General features: G+C 41.0%; 1 protein-coding gene across 1 annotated transcript in view; it reads right to left on the bottom strand.

The window, feature by feature from the left end:
• Positions 1-20,028, bottom strand: part of LOC127427461 (outer dynein arm-docking complex subunit 2-like) — a 94,154-nt gene that overhangs the window by 25,344 nt on the left and 48,782 nt on the right. Inside the window, exons 16-17 of the mRNA XM_051675085.1 lie at positions 14,301-14,543; positions 8,058-8,172 (exon numbers count right to left, since the gene is read on the bottom strand). Of these exons, the coding sequence (XP_051531045.1) occupies positions 8,058-8,172; positions 14,301-14,543 (358 nt within the window). The remainder of the gene's footprint in view (positions 1-8,057; positions 8,173-14,300; positions 14,544-20,028) is intronic.

Genomic DNA, 20,028 nt, shown 5'->3' with positions numbered 1-20,028 from the left:
AACATTCTGCCTAACATACAGGTGCATCTCAATAAATTAGAATGTCGTGGAAAAGTTCATTTATTTCAGTAATTCAACTCAAATTGTGAAACTCGTGTATTAAATAAATTCAATGCACACAGACTGAAGTAGTTTAAGTCTTTGGTTCTTTTAATTGTGATGATTTTGGCTCACATTTAACAAAAACCCACCAATTCACTATCTCAAAAAATTAGAATACATCATAAGACCAATAAAAAAAACATTTTTAGTGAATTGTTGGCCTTCTGGAAAGTATGTTCATTTACTGTATATGAACTCAATACTTGGTAGGGGCTCCTTTTGCTTTAATTACTGCCTCAATTCGGCGTGGCATGGAGGTGATCAGTTTGTGGCACTGCTGTGGTGGTATGGAAGCCCAGGTTTCTTTGACAGTGGCCTTCAGCTCATCTGCATTTTTTGGTCTCTTGTTTCTCATTTTCCTCTTGACAATACCCCATAGATTCTCTATGGGGTTCAGGTCTGGTGAGTTTGCTGGCCAGTCAAGCACACCAACACCATGGTCATTTAACCAACTTTTGGTGCTTTTGGCAGTGTGGGCAGGTGCCAAATCCTGCTGGAAAATGAAATCAGCATCTTTAAAAAGCTGGTCAGCAGAAGGAAGCATGAAGTGCTCCAAAATGTCTTGGTAAACGGGTGCAGTGACTTTGGTTTTCAAAAAACACAATGGACCAACACCAGCAGATGACATTGCACCCCAAATCATCACAGACTGTGGAAACTTAACACTGGACTTCAAGCAACTTGGGCTATGAGCTTCTCCACCCTTCCTCCAGACTCTAGGACCTTGGTTTCCAAATGAAATACAAAACTTGCTCTCATCTGAAAAGAGGACTTTGGACCACTGGGCAACAGTCCAGTTCTTCTTCTCCTTAGCCCAGGTAAGACGCCTCTGACGTTGTCTGTGGTTCAGGAGTGGCTTAACAAGAGGAATATGACAACTGTAGCCAAATTCCTTGACATGTCTGTGTGTGGTGGCTCTTGATGCCTTGACCCCAGCCTCAGTCCATTCCTTGTGAAGTTCACCCAAATTCTTGAATCGATTTTGCTGGACAATCATAAGGCTGCGGTTCTCTCGGTTGGTTGTGCATCTTTTTCTTCAACACTTTTTCCTTCCACTCAACTTTCTGTTAACATGCTTGGATACAGCACTCTGTGAACAGCCAGCTTCTTTGGCAATGAATGTTTGTGGCTTACCCTCCTTGTGAAGGGTGTCAATGATTGTCTTCTGGACAACTGTCAGATCAGCAGTCTTCCCCATGATTGTGTAGCCTAGTGAACCAAACTGAGAGACCATTTTGAAGGCTCAGGAAACCATTGCAGGTGTTTTGAGTTGATTAGCTGATTGGCATGTCAAAATATTCTAATTTTTTGAGATAGTGAATTAGTGTTAAATGTGATTTTTGTTAAATGTGAGCCAAAATCATCACAATTAAAAGAACCAATGACTTAAACTACTTCAGTCTGTGTGCATTGAATTTATTTAATACACAAGTTTCACAATTTGAGTTGAATTACTGAAATAAATGAACTTTTCCACGACATTCTAATTTATTGAGATGCACCTGTATATATTTTGTATTACATGAACGAAAGAAAGTCATACAGGTTTGGAACAACATGAGGGTGAGTGAGTAACAAAATATAAATTTTTGGGTAAACAAGCCCTCTAATACAAAGAACAATTGAAGAAATCAAGTAGCTTGGACACTATGTGTAGAGGCACCACGTACAAAGGAAAAAGAACACTAAATAATGCATTGTGATTATCTATGTACTGGTTATGGTCCTCTTTAAAGCACACAGTGCTGCTATATGCAGAACATCCTCTGATGATTAACACACAAAAGCACAATCTTACAGTAGCTTATAATCACTAAAATAATTAATAGTAAGTACCAGCTGTGTGTGCGTGTTTGTCTGCTGGTGTGGATTTAAAAGTCCCCAGATGTGGTTCTTCAACCATGATTCTCATAAATCTGGCCCTGGAACTGCTAACACAAGCCACATGGGCCTTTATCTAAATAACTGCTGCTGAGGCAGATCGGGTTCCTGGTTTGGATGGTACATAATTTTGCATAGCTTTTGCCACTAGGCCTCACTCTTCTCTCCCCAATCACGCCCTGAGTGAGAACATGCCATTTAAAAATAAAATCGGCACTATAAACATCAGGCAAACACTGTCAAACTTGGTTAGCACTGGAGCTAAGGGGTGCTGACCCCTGTTGATCAATGCAGTGAACCTGTATTGTTTTACCACTCTGTCACAGGTTATCAGCAGAGGCAGGATCCAAACGCAGAGTGAAAAAACAAAGGCTTTATTTATAATAAAACAGAAAAACCAAACATAAACTACCCCGTAGGAAAAAACACAGTCCAGTGCTGGAAGCACACTGAGGCAGGGCTGGGGCAGACGAACCGTAAACAGGACAGACCGGAACCGACAGGACCAAGAAGACTTGACATGGACTAGGGAACACAAACAAGGAAAAAGTCGAACAAGAACAAGACGAACTAGCACTGGACAGCACAAACGAGGAGACTAAAATAGGGAGAGAAATCAAACAGGTTAATAGCAGGGCAGGTGAGGCAAATTAACTAATAATGGGCAAACAAGGAGGCTGGGTATGACAAAGGACTGAGAGACAAAACAGAAACAAAACAAAGCCACCTGCTCTCACAAAACACAAACACCCGAATGACACAAGCGCACATCAAGACAATAAGGCAATATGCACCCATGCCAACCGACAGATAAGACAAGAGAATATATAGCAATGGCAACAAAGCAATGCCATGCATTCTCACACTAGACAAAGCCTGAGCGTACATTGCGAGGCAAACACCACGCGATGCACGCAATAGGCGACACCACGAGACAAGACACCTGTACAAGAGTTCGGCCACAAATAAACTCGACAGCTCAGACCAAAGTGACCGAACCTCAACACAATGTGAAGACAGATCATGACCCGGGCACACAGCATAAAGCAAGCACAACGCGAAGCACGTCCGCTATCACGAGAGACAGACACAAACAATTGACGCGAGTGCAGGATGACATGAGTGCAATGCACTCACGCCAATAAAAGACAAGACATGGAGCATGAGTTTCCGGAACCAAAACAGTACCAGACAGGGAAGTCAGGATCCAGACACCATGCTCCAAACATAAAAACACAAGACCGACTGAAGAGTGCACGGCAAGGAAACCACAACTCCAAGCCGTGCGCTCACACAGAGACAAAAAACGAAACACAAGACAGACATAGAACAATGATGTCATGACCTTATAACACAAAAACCCAGACTGACAGAGTGACAGGATCATGACAAACACACCACAGCCAGGGGCTAAGTAAAGAAACAAAAGATAACCTAATGCAAAATCTTCCTTTGAGAGATGCAGGAAACTCAGATTATTCAGAATCAGAATCAGAATGAGCTTTATTGCCAAGTATATTTACACATACAAGGAATTTGTCTTGGTGACAGGAGCTTCCAGTGTACAACCATACAAAAACAATACAAAAACAGCAGCAAGACATAGATAATAATAAAAATAAAAAATAATTATACACATACGTACAGACACACACATACATACACACATACACATGGGTAGTGCAAATCTAATACAATCTGTTATGTACAGTGCAAATGTATGTTTAGTTTTTTTTTTTTTTCCCAGAGGAATGAAATGGCAGAAGAGGTTGGATGTGTTGGATAAATATAAGAAAGACTAAACTGTGTATTGCACATAGTTATTGCTCAATGGGGCAATTTAACTGTTCATGAGATGGATAGACTGAGGGAAAAAACTGTTCCTGTGCATGACGGTTCTGGTGCTCAGAGCTCTGAAGCGTTGGCCAGAAGGCAACAGTTCAAAAAGGTATTGGGCAGGGTGAGTGGGGTCCAGAGTGATTTTGAAAGCCTTTTTCCTCACTCTGGAAGTGTATAGATCTTGAAGGGGGGGCAGTGGGCAACCAATAATCCTCTCAGCAGTCCGAACTGTCCTTTGTAGTCTTCTGATGTCTGATTTCGTTGCTGAACCAAACCAGACAGTTATTGAAGTGCAGAGGAAAGATTCAATGATTGCTGAGTAGAACTGTATCAGCAGCACCTGTGGCAGGTTGAATTTCCTCAGCTGGTAAAGGAAGTACAACCTCTGCTGGGCCTTTTTCATCAATGTGTGTCAATGTGGGTCTCCCACTTCAGGTCCTATGAGATCGTAGTGCCCAGGATCCTGAATGACTCCACTGCTGCCACAGTGCTGTTTAGAATGGTGAGGGGGGTCAGTGTTGGGGTGTTCCTCCTAAAGTCCACAATCAACTCCACCGTTTTGAGCGTGTTCAGCTCAAGGTTGTTTTGACTGCACCAGACAGCCAGCTGTTTAAACTCCCTTCTGTATGCAGACTCATCATCATCTCGGATGAGGCCGATGACAGTGGTGTCATCTGCAAACTTCAGGAGCTTGACAGAGTGGTCCTTGGCGATGCAGTCATTGGTATAGAGGGAGAAGAGTAGTGGGGAGAGCACACATCCCTGGGGGGCACCAGTGCTGATTGTACAGGTGCAGGTTTCTGTGAAGCACAAGGCAGAAGAGTTTGAAAAGTCCTTGTTTGTGCGGGTGAGGAGATGTAGTTCATCCATTTTGTTAGGGAGAGAGCAGAGATTTGCTAGATGAATGCTCGGCAGTGTTTTATGAAAGCCGCGCCGAAGGAGCCTGACCAGCACGCCTGCTCGTCTCCCTCGCCTGCGTCTCATAGCGTGTTTAAACAACACAGCCGCGCCTCTGACTAGAATGTCAAACAAAACATCCGAATATTCAAAATCCGAGAAAATATTGACTGGTGTATGCTGTCGAATGTTCAGCAGTTCGTCTCTGGTAAAACTGACTGAAAAAAGATTACTAAACACAGGACAAACAAACAAAAATAACAAAACAATAGAAGCGCTCCACACCGAGGCAGCCATCCGTGGCGCCATCATTAACAATCTTATTTTTGTAACTGTGCTGATAATGTAACAGAACAATGATGCATTTCTGCTAACACATTACACAAAAGGCTCAGGAGATCAGATCAGCTTTGAGCCTGCTATGAGATTGAATCTATACAGTGTATAGTTGATTTAATGTAGACTGCTTGGTCCATTCACATGATGTTGTGACTGAAAATATGGGATATATCTTTACACGTAGAATGGTGGAGTGATAATGACACTGAGTTTGATTTTGAGGTTGTGCGCATGTATGAGAGTATAATGTTCTACTTTGTGTGTTTGTATATCCTCTGTTCTGGGCTGACATTGGATTGCACATATAGTATTGTGCAAAAGTCTAAGGCACATTATATTTTTCACAAAAACATTAGTATTAAAACTGTTATTTTATATATATTCAAGCATATGATCAGCTAAGCACAAAAAAACAGGAAATCGTACAGAGCAAAGTGGGGGACAGCGAACAAGCTATTGAAGAGAAGTGCTGCTTTCACAATTGTCATGCTGATTTTTCCTCATTAATGTGAAAATGATAATGAATAAAAATGAAATATTACATGTTCTTAGGAGTGCCGACCCCTCTTCATCGTGTGGCTAATACTATTTCTGGATTGTGCATTTAAATTAACAGTTTTTTTCATTTTTGGGTGGTCTCCCCAAAACTCACGTCCATTTTTATTACATCCGTAACCCAAGTATATTTCACGATCTAAACAGAAAATAAATTAATTGAGACTGAACATTTTCTAATGTCTGGACTCTATCTGCATGGTTTTATGATTACCCATACAAATGGTTTGATATACTGGCAATGAGAACTTTATATGTGAAGATAAATTTCATGGTTTCACTTCAGTTTAACAATAGCAATTTTTAACCTGTCAGCAACAGGTTTTATATCCAACCATTTTATTTCTCATGATGAATTAAAATAAACCTGTCTTACCTGAATGAAGACCTGATAGCAAAAATCATTAGCCTCCATCGTGTGCGTTATTAACAAAGTATCAGAATCAGAATGAGCTTTATTGCCAAGTTTTCACACATACACAAGGAATTTTTTTGGTGATAGGAAAAATAAGTGCACACAGAACATTACAGTGAGACAGAATATAAAACAAGGTAAGAGTATAAATAGACATACAAATAATAGGACATATAACAGTATGGCGTATGTACATGTGCAAGTGGTAATGTATGTGCAAGGTAGGGGTATGTACAGTTAGAGTTAAATATGTGAATTTACATATGTACATGAGATATGTATTTACATTATTGCACTGTGGGGGAGTCCTGAGGCAGTTTAATTGTTTCTGTGGACAATGGCCTGAGGGTAAAAACTGTTCTTGTGCCTGGATGTCCTGGCGCCATTGCTCTATAGCGCTGGCCAGAAGGCAACAGTTCAAAGAGGGAGAGGGCAGGGTGTGTGAGGTCCAGAGTGATTCTACCTGCACGTTTCCTCACTCTGAAGATGTGCAGGTTTTGGAGGGTGGGCAGGGGGGTACCAATAATCCTTTCAGCAGTCCTGACTGTCTGTTGTAGTTTCCTACTGTTTGATTTGGTGGCTGAACCAAACCGTGGGGATTTCTCCTGAAGTCCACTACCATCTCCACTGTTTTGAGTGTGTTCAGCTCAAGGTTGTTGTGACTGCACCAGATAGCCAGCTGTTTAAACTCCCTTCTGTATGCAGACTCGACACTGTTGCGGATGAGGCAGATGACCGTGGTGTCGTCTGCAAACTTCAGGAGCTTGACAGTGGGGTCCTTTGCAGTGCAGTCATTTGTGTTCAGGGAGAAGAGCAGTGGAGAGAGAACGCATCCCTGAGGAGCACCAGTGCTAACAGTGAGGGTCCCGGATGTAAGTTTACCTAGTCTCACTAGCTGCTGCCTATATGTCAGAAAGCTGGTGATCCATCGACAGATTGGGGTGGGCACAGAGAGCTGGGTCAGTTTGGTTGAGAGAAAATCAGGCATTATGGTATTCAAGGCTGAACTAAAGTCCTCAAATTGGATCCTTGCATAAGTCCCAGGTCTGTTGAGGTGTCGCAGGATATAATACAGTCCCATATTGACAGCATCATCCACAGACCTGTTTGCTCGGTAAGCAAACTTAAGGGGGTCCAATTAAGTCCTGTGATTTTGGGTTTTTTGGGGACCGGAATGATGGTGAATCGTTTGAAGCAGCAGGGAACTTCACACTGCTCCAGTGATCTATGTGTGTGACGCAGAGACAGCACTGAAGTTTGAGTGCTTGAAGTGGTTCCGAGGGAAGGTTGAATGAAACTTGTTTAGGTGACATTTTTTTATTGAGAATTAACAGGACAGGACATTTTCATGTATTAACATATTAACCCCCCCCCCCCCCAAATGGAATTCCAGATTAATCTGGAAGAATCACATTCTGTGTATCAGTAGAAAATATCAATTTTAGATGTCAACACTCCCTTTGCAAATAGAATTGAAAAGAAGAAGAACAAGAAGCCCTATAACAGATGGTATGGACCCCCAAAGAGCCCGGATCTCAACATCATTTAGACAGACTGGGATTACATGAAGAGACAGAAGCAACTGAGACAGCCTAATTAGACAGAAGATCTGTGTCAAGTTCTCCAAGATGCTATGGCCATCCTATCTGCCAAAAACCAAACCGGGTGTATCTAGGAGAATTGGTGCTGTTTTGAAGGCAAAGGTGATCACACCAAATATTGATTAAGCTTTTTTTGTTTTGTTTACTGTATGACAATAATTGGTAAATGAAAACTATTTATGGCATTATTTTTGAAGACTCCTTCACTATGCAATTTTTCACAAGTCCCTAAAACCTTTGCACACTACTGTATGAATGCTCTTTTGTAAAATGAACCATAGCAGACATTGCCAAGGAAACAAATTGAGAGAGAAAGTGAGAGAATATATGTGAGCAGTATGAGCTCAGTTTAATCCACAGAATAGTATTGTCTCACTTGTTTTAAGGGAAAATTAATCTTTTATGATGCTGTGCAAAATTAAGTGTACCTTTGCATTCTCGATGCAGGGGCAGATGGCCCAGGCAGCACTGGCCTGAACTTCTGGATTGGGGTTCTTCAGCAAAGACCACAGAAGACGCACACCATCAAGACGATCAATGATCCTGGTAGTGGGACAAGGAGCAAGAGCGAGAGATAGATAGATAGATACACAGAGAGAGAGAGAGAGAGAGAGAGAGAGAGAGAGAGATTATTTTTACTTAAAGATGACCATTTGCACCCAGGTGTAGATAGCACCACACAGCCCGGCTATTTGCACCACAATAATCCAGTGGATCTAAAGAAATAAAAAAAAAAAAGTGCATGATTGGTGCCACTGTGGTAGTGCAGAGAGTAAAGGTGCCGTGAAAATGCTTTTATGCACGAGCGACCTGAGTTCGAAACTGCTTTTTGTCGCTTTCCTGTTTCTTGTCTCCATTTTTTATATTTCCTTTAATACTACTTATAAAAATAATAAATGAAAATGAACGTAAAGATTTCCTCGCTGTGTCTACGTTCAGTGGGTTCAGAGAAGGGTTTGATCCAGGTAAGGGCTGGGGTCTATTGGTTGCATGGGTTCCCTTCCTGGTCCAAGGTGCGAGGAGTGATGGCTTTAACCCGCAGCTTGGCATCGGCTGTTTCTAGATTGAATTGCTCTTTTGATTAGGGGTAGCATTATGCCCTAATGGAAATTAACCATAGTTTTACTATAGTAATATTGTAGTTACCATGTCTGTAGTAACCATGTTTTTTTGGTTTGTTTGTTTTTCAGAAACCATTATTTTTCTGTAGTAATACTGTAATATCAATATAGTAACCATAATTTTACTATGGTAATATTGTACTAACCATGACTGTAGTAACCATGGTTAATTTTGTAGTTACCATGGTTTACTAAAGATACCACAGTTAAACTATGGTTACTGCAATAAAAGCTTTATTTTCGTAGGTTAGGTTTAGGGGAAGGTGTTGGTGAAGGGTTTCTGTGGGACTCCAAATGACAACACACACACACACACAAAAACAATAAACACGCTGCAGTGATGACCCTAGTATACTGTATGTTAGTATTTAAATTGGGGTGCAAATATTATCTGCCACTATTTGCACCAGGGTGTAAATTGCAACTTCCATTATTTGAACCAGGTTGCAAATAGCATCTGCCATATTTTTTATTGCTATCACTTACATGCAACATGGAATACAATTTTTACAGTAATCGCCTCATTCAGAGATGCAACATTTTCACTCGCTAGCATGGCGCAAAAGCAGTAGCGGGCATTGTTGCGCTTGCATTGGTGCATTCCACCCCGCTTCTCATGTGTACGGAAAACGAGAAGTGGCAAGATTACAAGCAAGGCTTGCCACCTATCATGTACCATGTTAAATGCCCTTTATGTTGTTATAGGCAATGCATAGAAATAAGCTTTAAAACAAAGTTTATACGCAATGTTTATACGCCTGTCTTTCCCAGGGTTCTGTTTGGCTCTTGCAGCAGAGCATCCCTCCTGGTGTGATGATGAAAACATTCCAGTAGCAGATCAGAAAGCTGCTCAGCATGGCTTTCTAATCACAACCCACCTGCTTAGTCCCTTACACGGGTACCCCTGTTCACCTTCCAGCAGCTCCATTGAAACATGTTTTCATCAGTATGGCCGAAGGCTGACCCATACAATGCTTTTAGGAGGTCCGTGTGGATATTTATAGCGGACTGTGGACAAACACACACATTCACACACACTTGCACGAAGCGCGCCACTGAACTCAGCTCCTGACGGCGACTTGGAGAAGGAAAAAACTCAGAGAAAGTCCGTTTTCCAAGTCAAACATTCTCAGAGACAAGTCTCTCTATATTTCACTGCCTCTGAGTGAGGTTTACTAGAACAGGCTGTATTTCATGCTGCGGATATGATTCTAGTAAAGTATTTAGTGAGGCTTTGGGAAGCCCAGGAAAATGACTATTCAGTGCGGTCCATTTGTCAGGTATAAATAACATGTAACCTGTTTCCCATGTGTGCATCCAGTGACAAGGTCGACATTCAATGCTGTCATAATTGCAAAACCACGCTCAAAATGGGTAGGGGATTGTCTATGACTGGGGGCTGGGTTGAACACTGGTCAGAGCTGTTCCAGCAACAAGAGTACCCCCCAACCCCATCCTGCTCATAAATCAGTTTGAAAAGCATGATAACAGGGAGAGTCCCCCGCTATCTTGAGGGGCCTCTAAATCCTTCCAACAGTAGCAAGACATAATTCTGCACTTGACAACAGTGCAGCCGTAGGGTGTACCCACACAGAAATCAGTCCAAAGGATGTTTTATAGGGCTGGGTATCTTTAACTACCTCGCAATTCGATGAACATTGTGATACAGGGGCTTCAGAATGTATTTGTACACTGTAGAGCCGAGGAGGGCGGGGCCGGGTTGGAATGAGACACACCCGGTCCCCAATCAGCCTGATGGGGCGCGCGAGGGATAAAGGCGGCCGGGGACGACAGTTCGAGAGAGAGAGAATTACAGACAGCTGTGCTGTGTTTTTAGTTGTGTGTTTTTGGTTGGGTTTTTGTTTAATAAATTATTATTTAAGTTGTCAAGCCGGTTCTCGCCTCCTCCTTTCCACTAAACCCCCTTACACTGGTGCCGAAACCCGGGAAGGAGGAGGGATTCCCGTCGCAGAGTCCTCGACACTGCCGTCCACCCAGGGGAGCGCCGCTGCCGTCCGACGGGGGACGGAGTAGCCCGACTACCCGGACGCGGGGAACGGCCGCCGTCCGCGAGGCGAGTGGGGACGGGACTCCCCGACCGCCTGGAGCGAGGGAGCCGCTGCCGGGGGCGGAGGAGTGCCCTGCCGTCCCCCGGGAACGCGGAGGGGTCGAGAGAAGACCGCCGTCCGCGGGGGGAGGAGGGAAGTGACTCCCCGACTGCCTGGAGTGGTAGGGCCGCTGCCAGGGGCGGAGGAGAGTCCCCACGGGACGCCGGGAACGCGGAGGGGCGTTCTGTCCGCTGGGGGTCGGAGGTCTGACTCCGGTCCGCCCGGGGAGGAGCGGCTGCAGTCCGCCTGAGAGGGTGGAGTAGTGATCGAGGACCACGCGACGGCGCATCAGAGAACCGGTGAGTTTCTTTTTCTCTCTCTCCTCTCTCTCTCTCTGCCGCTCCGTGTTGGCCTTTCCCTCGCCATTTTGTGTTGTTGTTTTTTTCCCCTCCTGTCTCCTCCCAGGTCGAGGAAGGCGGGGAGGACCCGCCGGCAGTCGGGGCATAAGGCACGCCCCCCCACCCGGAGAGGAAGGGTGGGGGGGGATGTACGTCATGCCGGGGGCTCCCCGGCCTGAGGCAACGCCGGGAGGAGTGTAAAGCCGAGGAGGGCGGGGCCGGGTTGGAATGAGACACACCCGGTCCCCAATCAGCCTGATGGGGCGCGCGAGGGATAAAGGCGGCCGGGGACGACAGTTCGAGAGAGAGAGAATTACAGACAGCTGTGCTGTGTTTTTAGTTGTGTGTTTTTGGTTGGGTTTTTGTTTAATAAATTATTATTTAAGTTGTCAAGCCGGTTCTCGCCTCCTCCTTTCCACTAAACCCCCTTACATACACTTTGCACACTTAAAAATATATGAATGTCTTTGCACAATATACCCATTATTAATGATATTAGTGAATTCATTCTTATTTTCCCCTCTCTGTTTACAACTACAGTACAAGGAAAAACAATTCCTAAATATACATGCCATGTGAAAACAAGAACAAAATGCTCTTCAGGAGCTGTTAGATAGATCTACAGGGCTAAAGCTCCTTGTCGCTCTTGAATTTAATTAAATGAATGACCTTATTTCTTCAAAAACAAGCTTTGTGGACTTTAACTACACCACTGTGGTTGCTCACATCCATAAACGTATTAATCTTTCAGACAAAGGCTGTGTGCGCTTAGCCGTCACAGAGGTAGAGAACAAAATGCTCTTCATTTGTGTCCAGCATTAATTAAGAAGGGAACTGTAGTCTAAAAGTCTTGTAAAAGCAATGAGAGTCAGATGTGCTAAATATACAGAAGAACGATACTTAAACCTCTGAAAATGACCTTGTGCTTGACACAGCGCATGACAATGACAAAGATGTTTGTTTTTTTGCCCACTACTATAAACTACAGGTCTACATGCTGCCTCCAAAGATACCTAGTTTTGTCAAAATTCTAAGGTAGCATTGTATGGGAGGACGTAGCCAGATCATTTTTAGAATAAATATACGTATAATCCAATTATTGAAAAAAATTGATAAAATTTGTTTAAAAACAATATAAAAATTACTATTTTACCCAAAATGTGATGTGCTATTTGTGTATATGCTCATTAGAGTATCACTTTGTCCCTGTCGCATCACCTGTATTGCAAGCAACTGTGAGTTGAGATTCCAAGGGCTGGGTATTGATATAGATTTCCTGATTCAATTTTATATAGATTCACAAGCTCTCAATTCGATTCTGATTTCATTTCAATTCGATATCGATTCATATGGGAATATTTAAGTTATAATGTCCATTGGGCTAACATATAAAATAAATTCTCTCTCAGCTAATGCTGTTACACAGGGGACCTTCTAATTAGGAACATTACGGAAATATTAATTTTACTAATTATATTGATTAGTTTTTCATAATTTTGGTCACATTTTAGCTTTTAAAAATGAACAAATCCATGTATTCCATCAAAAAATAAGATATTATATTGCATGTTATATTTTGTTATATGTTTATTGTTTATATGCACAATTTGTACTATTTACAAGTATTTACATTGATTTGTTGAACACATCCAAAAAACGATACTTTCTGTTTAAGAAAACGGGCTATTCTGTAAAGAGCATCCGTAAATGAGCGCATATTGAGGGAGAGAGGACTCGAATGACTTTAACTCATTTGTGCTATGTGTGATTAAAATTACATGTTTCTTTTTTTGTTTTTGATCAACAACTGACTTTAAAGAACAGAAAGGGTATTAAAAGAAACATTATTCAATGACAAATGGATTTCATGTATCTCATACAATAAATGGAACGTGTCAAACCAAACGTTAACTGTTAACACGCAGTGACAGGATCTCTCTGCTGAACTTCTTCCCCACTATACTACACAATCACTGGTGAGTGAAATCTAAACAGTTAACCAGCCAGTGGCTAATCATAGACATTTTTAGATACATAGCATGAAATTTGGTTGTAAATGCGAGTGATGTCCTCTCAATGTAATTGAGGGTTGCACATAGTGTAAAAGATCAATCTTGGGATTTAAGATATCAAAATCGTTCAAATGAAGATCGCAATGCATTTGGAAGTCTTCATGTAGAGTGTTCCAAATGGGTCACTTCTGAGGCTTTTCAGTTAGGATGCTGCCACACTGTACTGTATATATCCAGGAGACAGCGAGACACCTCATTAGGTTTTGGAACAGACCATAGGCTCATAGACCAAGCAGTTTGAGATCATAAATTGAAATAAAATAGTGTTGTTTAAACAGAAACAGCATCCTTCCACCAGGCATGATAAATCCAGTGTACTATGCATTAAACTGAAAGACACATTCCATGTACTAATCTGTGCTAATACACATCTGCCTGTTTCTGTTTAGTGAATCAAGTCCAAATAGTCGTCGTGTGCTCTGCAGCTTACACAAACTGACCACACTAGGACAATAAAGGGCCTCCACTCTGGCCGCAGCTATGAATCTCACAGCAGGTAGAGTAAACACATTTCTCTGGGCCCTGTCATTATTGCACCAAGCACTAAGGGCTCTTACTCTGCAAGTGTGGTGCAAGGAGTTCAGTCAGGGTGTACACCCCAGGGCCCGTTGGATCCGCTGCAGAAGCGGTGAACATGGAATCTTTTTCAGAAAACAAGAACAATGCTGTGTCATTTTAAACCAAGCCAATGGCAACAGCGAGAGGGATTATAGGGCCAATGTAAGACACTGTGAGCAGAGCCAGGTTAACTAGAAGCACAATACAAAATTTGTGAATAGAGTTTATTATGGCTACAGTAATACAGCACCAAGAATTGTGGATTATTGAAATTTCTGGCAATGTTGGTAAGTTGAAACTTACCAAGGTACAAGCTACTCATAATAAAAGCAGCTGAACTAAAGTATTTGGTAAGCATTTCAGGGGAGCTCAATTGATTATTGCCTTATAGTTAAGGTCACTAATTGCGAACAGTGTAATTAATTCTCTAATTAAAAGTGTAATTCAAATGTGTTGACTTGAGTTAAGACTTACACCATGTTTGCAGGGTCATTGGCACAGGCTCCCACAGCCCTTGTGACATTGACTAGAAGGGCATGGTTGGTGCCGCTGAGTAGGTTGACCAAGGGCTGGATACCGCCGCTCTTGCGGATGGTGGCAAGATTCTCAGGTATTTGGGCACATTCTCCCAGAGCCCCCACCACATTAACAAGCACTTCTTCAGGTTGGTCTGTGAGCAGACCAACCAGAGTCTCCAGAGCCTTATACTCCTGAAACCTGGGAGACAGAAAGAAAGAAAGAAAGAAAGAAAGAAAGAAAGAAAGAAAGAAAGGATAACTCAACTCATGTGCATGTCCAAGAAAACAGTTCATACAGTACATGCCCACATAATTTACAGTATTTTTCAAATAGGTACACTATGACTGATCACTGAAACCACATACAGAGGTAGTCAAAATCACTTGTGACCACATCAAATACACCCAGGAATCAATCGTTCATGAATGTGGAAAAACATCTCACTCGTGCAAATACGATCAACTAAAACTAAATACTCAGTTTTCTTTATTGTCTCAAATATAAAGGCACACAATTGCTGTTTCAAATACCAAAGCAATAGAACATGAAAGGGCAAAGAGAGGAAGAGGCAAGTAAGAGTCAGACAAAGACCAAGACCAAGTGGAAGACACCCTAAACGGCAAAGTTTAAACTCTTGTTTTAGCGAAGTGGTTGATTGACAGGTTCACTGTCCGGGACGCAATTTGGACGGGTAAGTGTTTCGCACCTAACATTTGATGTGGTCACAAGTGATTTTGACTACCTCTGTATGTGGTTTCAGTGATCTGATTACAAAACATTTGGGACCTCGTTTCCACCTGTATTTAGCACCGACCACTAGTGATTGGATCATCAAAAATGCATCTTAATACCAGGTGGAAGCAGGGTCACATAAAAAATATCCAATGAGATAGATTGTAATGATGTGTGTTGCTCTTGGTCTGTAAGAGGTCATTCATCGCCATATCATCCAGTTATTAGTTCATACAAATACAGCACTCCATTTATCTCAGTGCACTGTATAAGCATCTATTCTTATTTCAAAAGAGACCTATTCCTAAGTCCACAAATTATACTATAGAATGGGTCCAAGCATTATTTTTTAATGCTTGTGCACATTTGCTTGCAATTGTCTGTAACATTTTCTGTAATTCTGACAGGATAAAAGTGAAAAGCTTTGAGGACTTCATATAATGTTTTTTCAACAAATAGTGAGTTTTCCATGTACAAAATGTGAGTTTTGAAAATGTGGTGCTTGAAAAGAGGCTTTGCATATAAAGGAATTTGATATATGTGAAATGTGTATCCAATTAAAATATTGTTCTCAAAAGAACACAGGAAGTTGAGTCAATATTGCATGACCTTTCTTCATGGAAGGCCAAAAAATAAAACTGTTTATAATTTGATAAAAAAAAAATTTCATAATGTTATGGATCATAAAATCATTAAGGTTCAAAACCCAGACTATTGGGAAGCAGCAGGATGCACTCATAAGGGTTGCTGATATCTGGGAGGAGAGTAAATCTGGTGACGCTGCATCGCCACAACGTTTCCCATGCTGCTTGCAATATGCATTTATTCCACAAAGGTCGCATTTTCTGGTTTGGAGCAAGTGAACAAGAGCTTTTGGTGCGATTCTGCCTTTGTTTGCCAAGTAGTGGTAAAATACAGTAAACCTTTAAAAGGCATACAATGTGGTCACAGGGAGCCTCAACAAATCTCTTATGTACAGTTAAGCTATATGGATGTTTTTATTCATGGTTACGGTTTCTGGCTATGCAGCCCCAAAGGCCATTGTAGAGAGTGTCCAAGGTCACTTGGCTCTGGTAGAAGTCCACCAAACATTTTCTTGCAAGTAAAACAGAAATTAAAAGAACAGCTGCCAAAGTTAGCTTAGTGGAAAAAAGGCCATAAATGGTAGAAAAAAGGCAAGACCTAAGCACAAACATAGTATGTAAAACACAGATTCCATCACTGAAGTGCTATCAGTATGCTACATTGAAATGATGTAGTAATTACACACATTACGCTTGATAAATCGACTATAGATGTTTTCTACTTTTGTAAAGCCAACACCAACCTGCCAAATTACCTTGGCAAGAGAATTATAACATGAAACAGGGCCGATCAGCTGTTACAACAAAACAGAAGGTTAAAGAGTGGTCAGACACTGTAATAGAGCTCCTGAAAGCATAATAGAAATCGCACAGTAGAATCTGTATGTGACTTCATTAAAACCCAAATAAAGGTATTGATAGCACTAATACTCTAAGTGAAGACAGAAAGATGTATTATTTTAATCTATAACTGAGCACATCACAGGCTGTTTACAGAGGTAAAAGACAAGACAATTCTGTAATTGAAAGGTGCTGGCTTTTGACCTCAAACAAGAGTGTATGCTGGCCAAGGGCTCACTCAAAATTTTGGCAGTACTGATGCTCTTCCACACTAATTTTGGCTTTTTACTCTTCTCAGTCTGCTGCAGTCAGTTCTTCGGAGACATCGACAGAGAGATGACAGCAAGACGGCTGTGATCTCGATTTAGAAGCTCTATGTAACTAAAAACTCCAGTGAACATCCGCTTTGTGTTTAATTATGTTTATGTTATGAGCATAATAATTCTAATATTTGTTGCCATCATGATTATTTTAATTTGCTGGTTCATTAATCAGGTAAATGGTTAACACATGCCTCTCCCAGCACACAGCTCAAGGTCGCACGTCTTTTTAGGTCACCATCACCTTCTCAAAGCCCCTTCAACCCAGCCCTGAACCCATTTCCCTGCTGGGCTCACTGTGGCCAGCCCTCTCCTCAACCACACAAAGGCATGCTGTCTGCTTTTGGCAACACCAGCACTCTCAGCTGCTTGTGTGCTTTCAGCAAAGAAAAATAAAGAGGAAAAGCTCCTTAAAATTATGACCACTGTAAAATACATTCCAAAATTATTTCTGTCTTGAAATGCCTCTCAGGCCTTGATTGTTTCTGAAATGGCATACTGACTCCACTTACTCCAAGACCAGATGGACCAGGAAAACTTTCTCCAGTAAATGCTTACTGACCTAGCACTCCCCTCCATGGACTTATTTAATTTTATAAAAATGGTTGGCTGTTTTATTCCAAATGCAGTGTTCAACCTTGACGCTTTTATATGTTGTACAAAAAATCTTAATAAAACCAGTTCCTTCCTTCACGCCTAGGTATGCATTGAATATTTAACTGGCATCATGCTGGTTTTCTCTGTAGATGACGTTCAAAACATTCAATCATTTAACCAACCACTTGTGCAATCCAAGCGAACACAACGCAATACAGATTTTTAAACAGGAAAGGTATATCTCTAGTTAGTTCAACAGGAAAGGTGTTAAACAGGAACGTGTTAAACAGGAATGGTATATCTCTAGTTAGTTTGTCACATCCAACTCATACTGTAATGAATGTTTATTGCGTTCTAGATAGAGGTTGCATGGAGTGTACAGGTTGATATTCTAACTAAGATAATGGTTTAAAGGGGCTGATGCAGACTAAAATATGAAAAAAGAGGAAAATTTTTTCAGAGAAAGGGCACATTTATCTTCTCATTTTAATGATTTACCAGATCAAACGTTTGACAGAATCTTTCAAATACTATTGTTCAAATATTGGTGTTCGTAAACTGGTTTGTTTACTGACTCATTTAATCTCAGTTTTTTCCTAAGATTATGTTTCAATGAGAGGCTTCTTGAGAGGTATTACCATAGCCCTAATCTTAACAACTAAATGCTTTCCCAGAGCATTACTTTTCTTAGATGACACTTATTTGGCTAATGGGACATTAAGTGAATTGAATGTGGGATGGAGCACCTGCCTTCTGTTTCAGTAGACTAAGCCTGATGTAAACGCAGGATGAGGTTTTGTCAGCTTTGACTTATGAGGTGGAGAGAGAGTGGCCTTACTGCTACTGGGCCATTTCAGACACAAGCCTCCCTCTGAATTCCTCTTTCAATACTTCTCTATTTTTGCATGGTATGGGGCCAGACAGTAGATACTTCTACAGATCCCAGTCTATAACAATCCCATAAAAAAACAAATAAAAAAAAACAAGCTCTTATCATAAACTAAAAATGTAGAGTAGATTTATCAGTTCCTTGGCTTCAAACTTGTGAAAATAACACCTGATAATTTATAGACAGGTAATGGTGGAAATAAATAATGCATTTTTGAGCCCCGTAGAGTACATGTCCCTAAATGCATACTGCAAAGAAAGTAATATGTGTAAATCACTTTTATATGAGAGTACTTGTGTGACAGAGCGGGCAAGCCAGATGATGATTCCAAGGCTTTTTTGGATTTATGGGGGAAAATGACTGGCTAAAAAGACATCACCCGCCAGAAAAATTACACCAGGAAAGCCTCCAGGACCATCATCATCTTCATTGAGCTAAGTGATGCTGGAGTTAAGGCCAGCATGCTTTACATGACAAACGATTTAAGAGTCTTTCAGCCTACACTCCTGATTATTACAGCAAGCCTGTTTCAGAGACGCATTCCACATCTCCCAAAGCCCACTCGCTGCACTAATGGGAGAATTGCCTCGACTAACACATCACGGCCATCTATAAAATCAACACTATACTTCATCTTTTGTTAGCAGTATGGGTGAAAGAACCATTCACATTCCTACAGCAAAAAGTCATCATAAAAGATCAGAGCTCATTGACAGTTTATAAAAACTTTTGCTCTTTGCTCAAATAATCACTTCTGTAGCCGTGCTCAGTACAGACTCAAATGGACAATGGATGACAGCTCTGCATGGTGGAAAATCTGAGCGTTAGAAGTAAACAAATGAGACATCTCATAAAAACGAAGGCTGCATGAGATTGTGTGATTGCACATACTGTGTTCTTCTCACCAGACTCCATTTTCATGACAAGAGTGGATCTGACAAAATCTGGAGCCAATTACTAATCTCGGAGAGACCTGACTATGTGTCTTATTATTTGAGGATGGATGGCATCTTCATAATATGTTTTTAAAATTACTTCTACATGTGCAATCCCGTAAGATAAAAATGTAACCAAGAAACTTAAAAATAAATAAATACAGACATAGGGTGAATACAGGTAAAGTGGGACAAATGGTAATGTGGAAGTAAAGATCTTTAACTATTCAAAATGGTATTGTGTGAGCGGTTAAGCCATTTGACATCATATTGCAGATTTACAGTATATAAATACAATAACACTGTATATAGGCCAATACAATAGCCAAGTAAATAATAAATAATAAAGCCTATGCCAAATGTAAAAAAAAAAAAAGTTATCTCCACTAAAACAGCAGTATATTCTGGCCACTTATTTGAAGTTTTATCAGGTATTGTCCTCTAGTGTTATATTATAAAGATTCATCATATTTCAGCTGTTGGAGCAATTAACCAATGATGATCAATAACCTTAAATTCAGTCTGACATGCTATAAATATTTATATTAATCATATGAAATCATATTTTGCATTTTTTTAATTTATTTTTTATTAAAAATACATATTTGCCCTTATGGCAATGGGATTACTTAACTGTTTTTTAAACTCGAATCACATGAGCTAGTCTCCATCTCTACGTGAAACTGCACTTGTCACAGATATATGAAGACACATCGGCCTGATATCATGTTAAACTTGTAATAATGGACACGTCAGGAATTTGTTCCACATATTTTTGGATTTTCT

The sequence above is a fragment of the Myxocyprinus asiaticus genome, chromosome 36 (assembly GCF_019703515.2).
Source record: "Myxocyprinus asiaticus isolate MX2 ecotype Aquarium Trade chromosome 36, UBuf_Myxa_2, whole genome shotgun sequence".
Classification (NCBI taxonomy): domain Eukaryota; kingdom Metazoa; phylum Chordata; class Actinopteri; order Cypriniformes; family Catostomidae; genus Myxocyprinus; species Myxocyprinus asiaticus.
The sequence above is the reverse complement of the archived record's forward strand: the minus strand, read 5'-3'. Positions and strand labels throughout refer to the sequence as shown.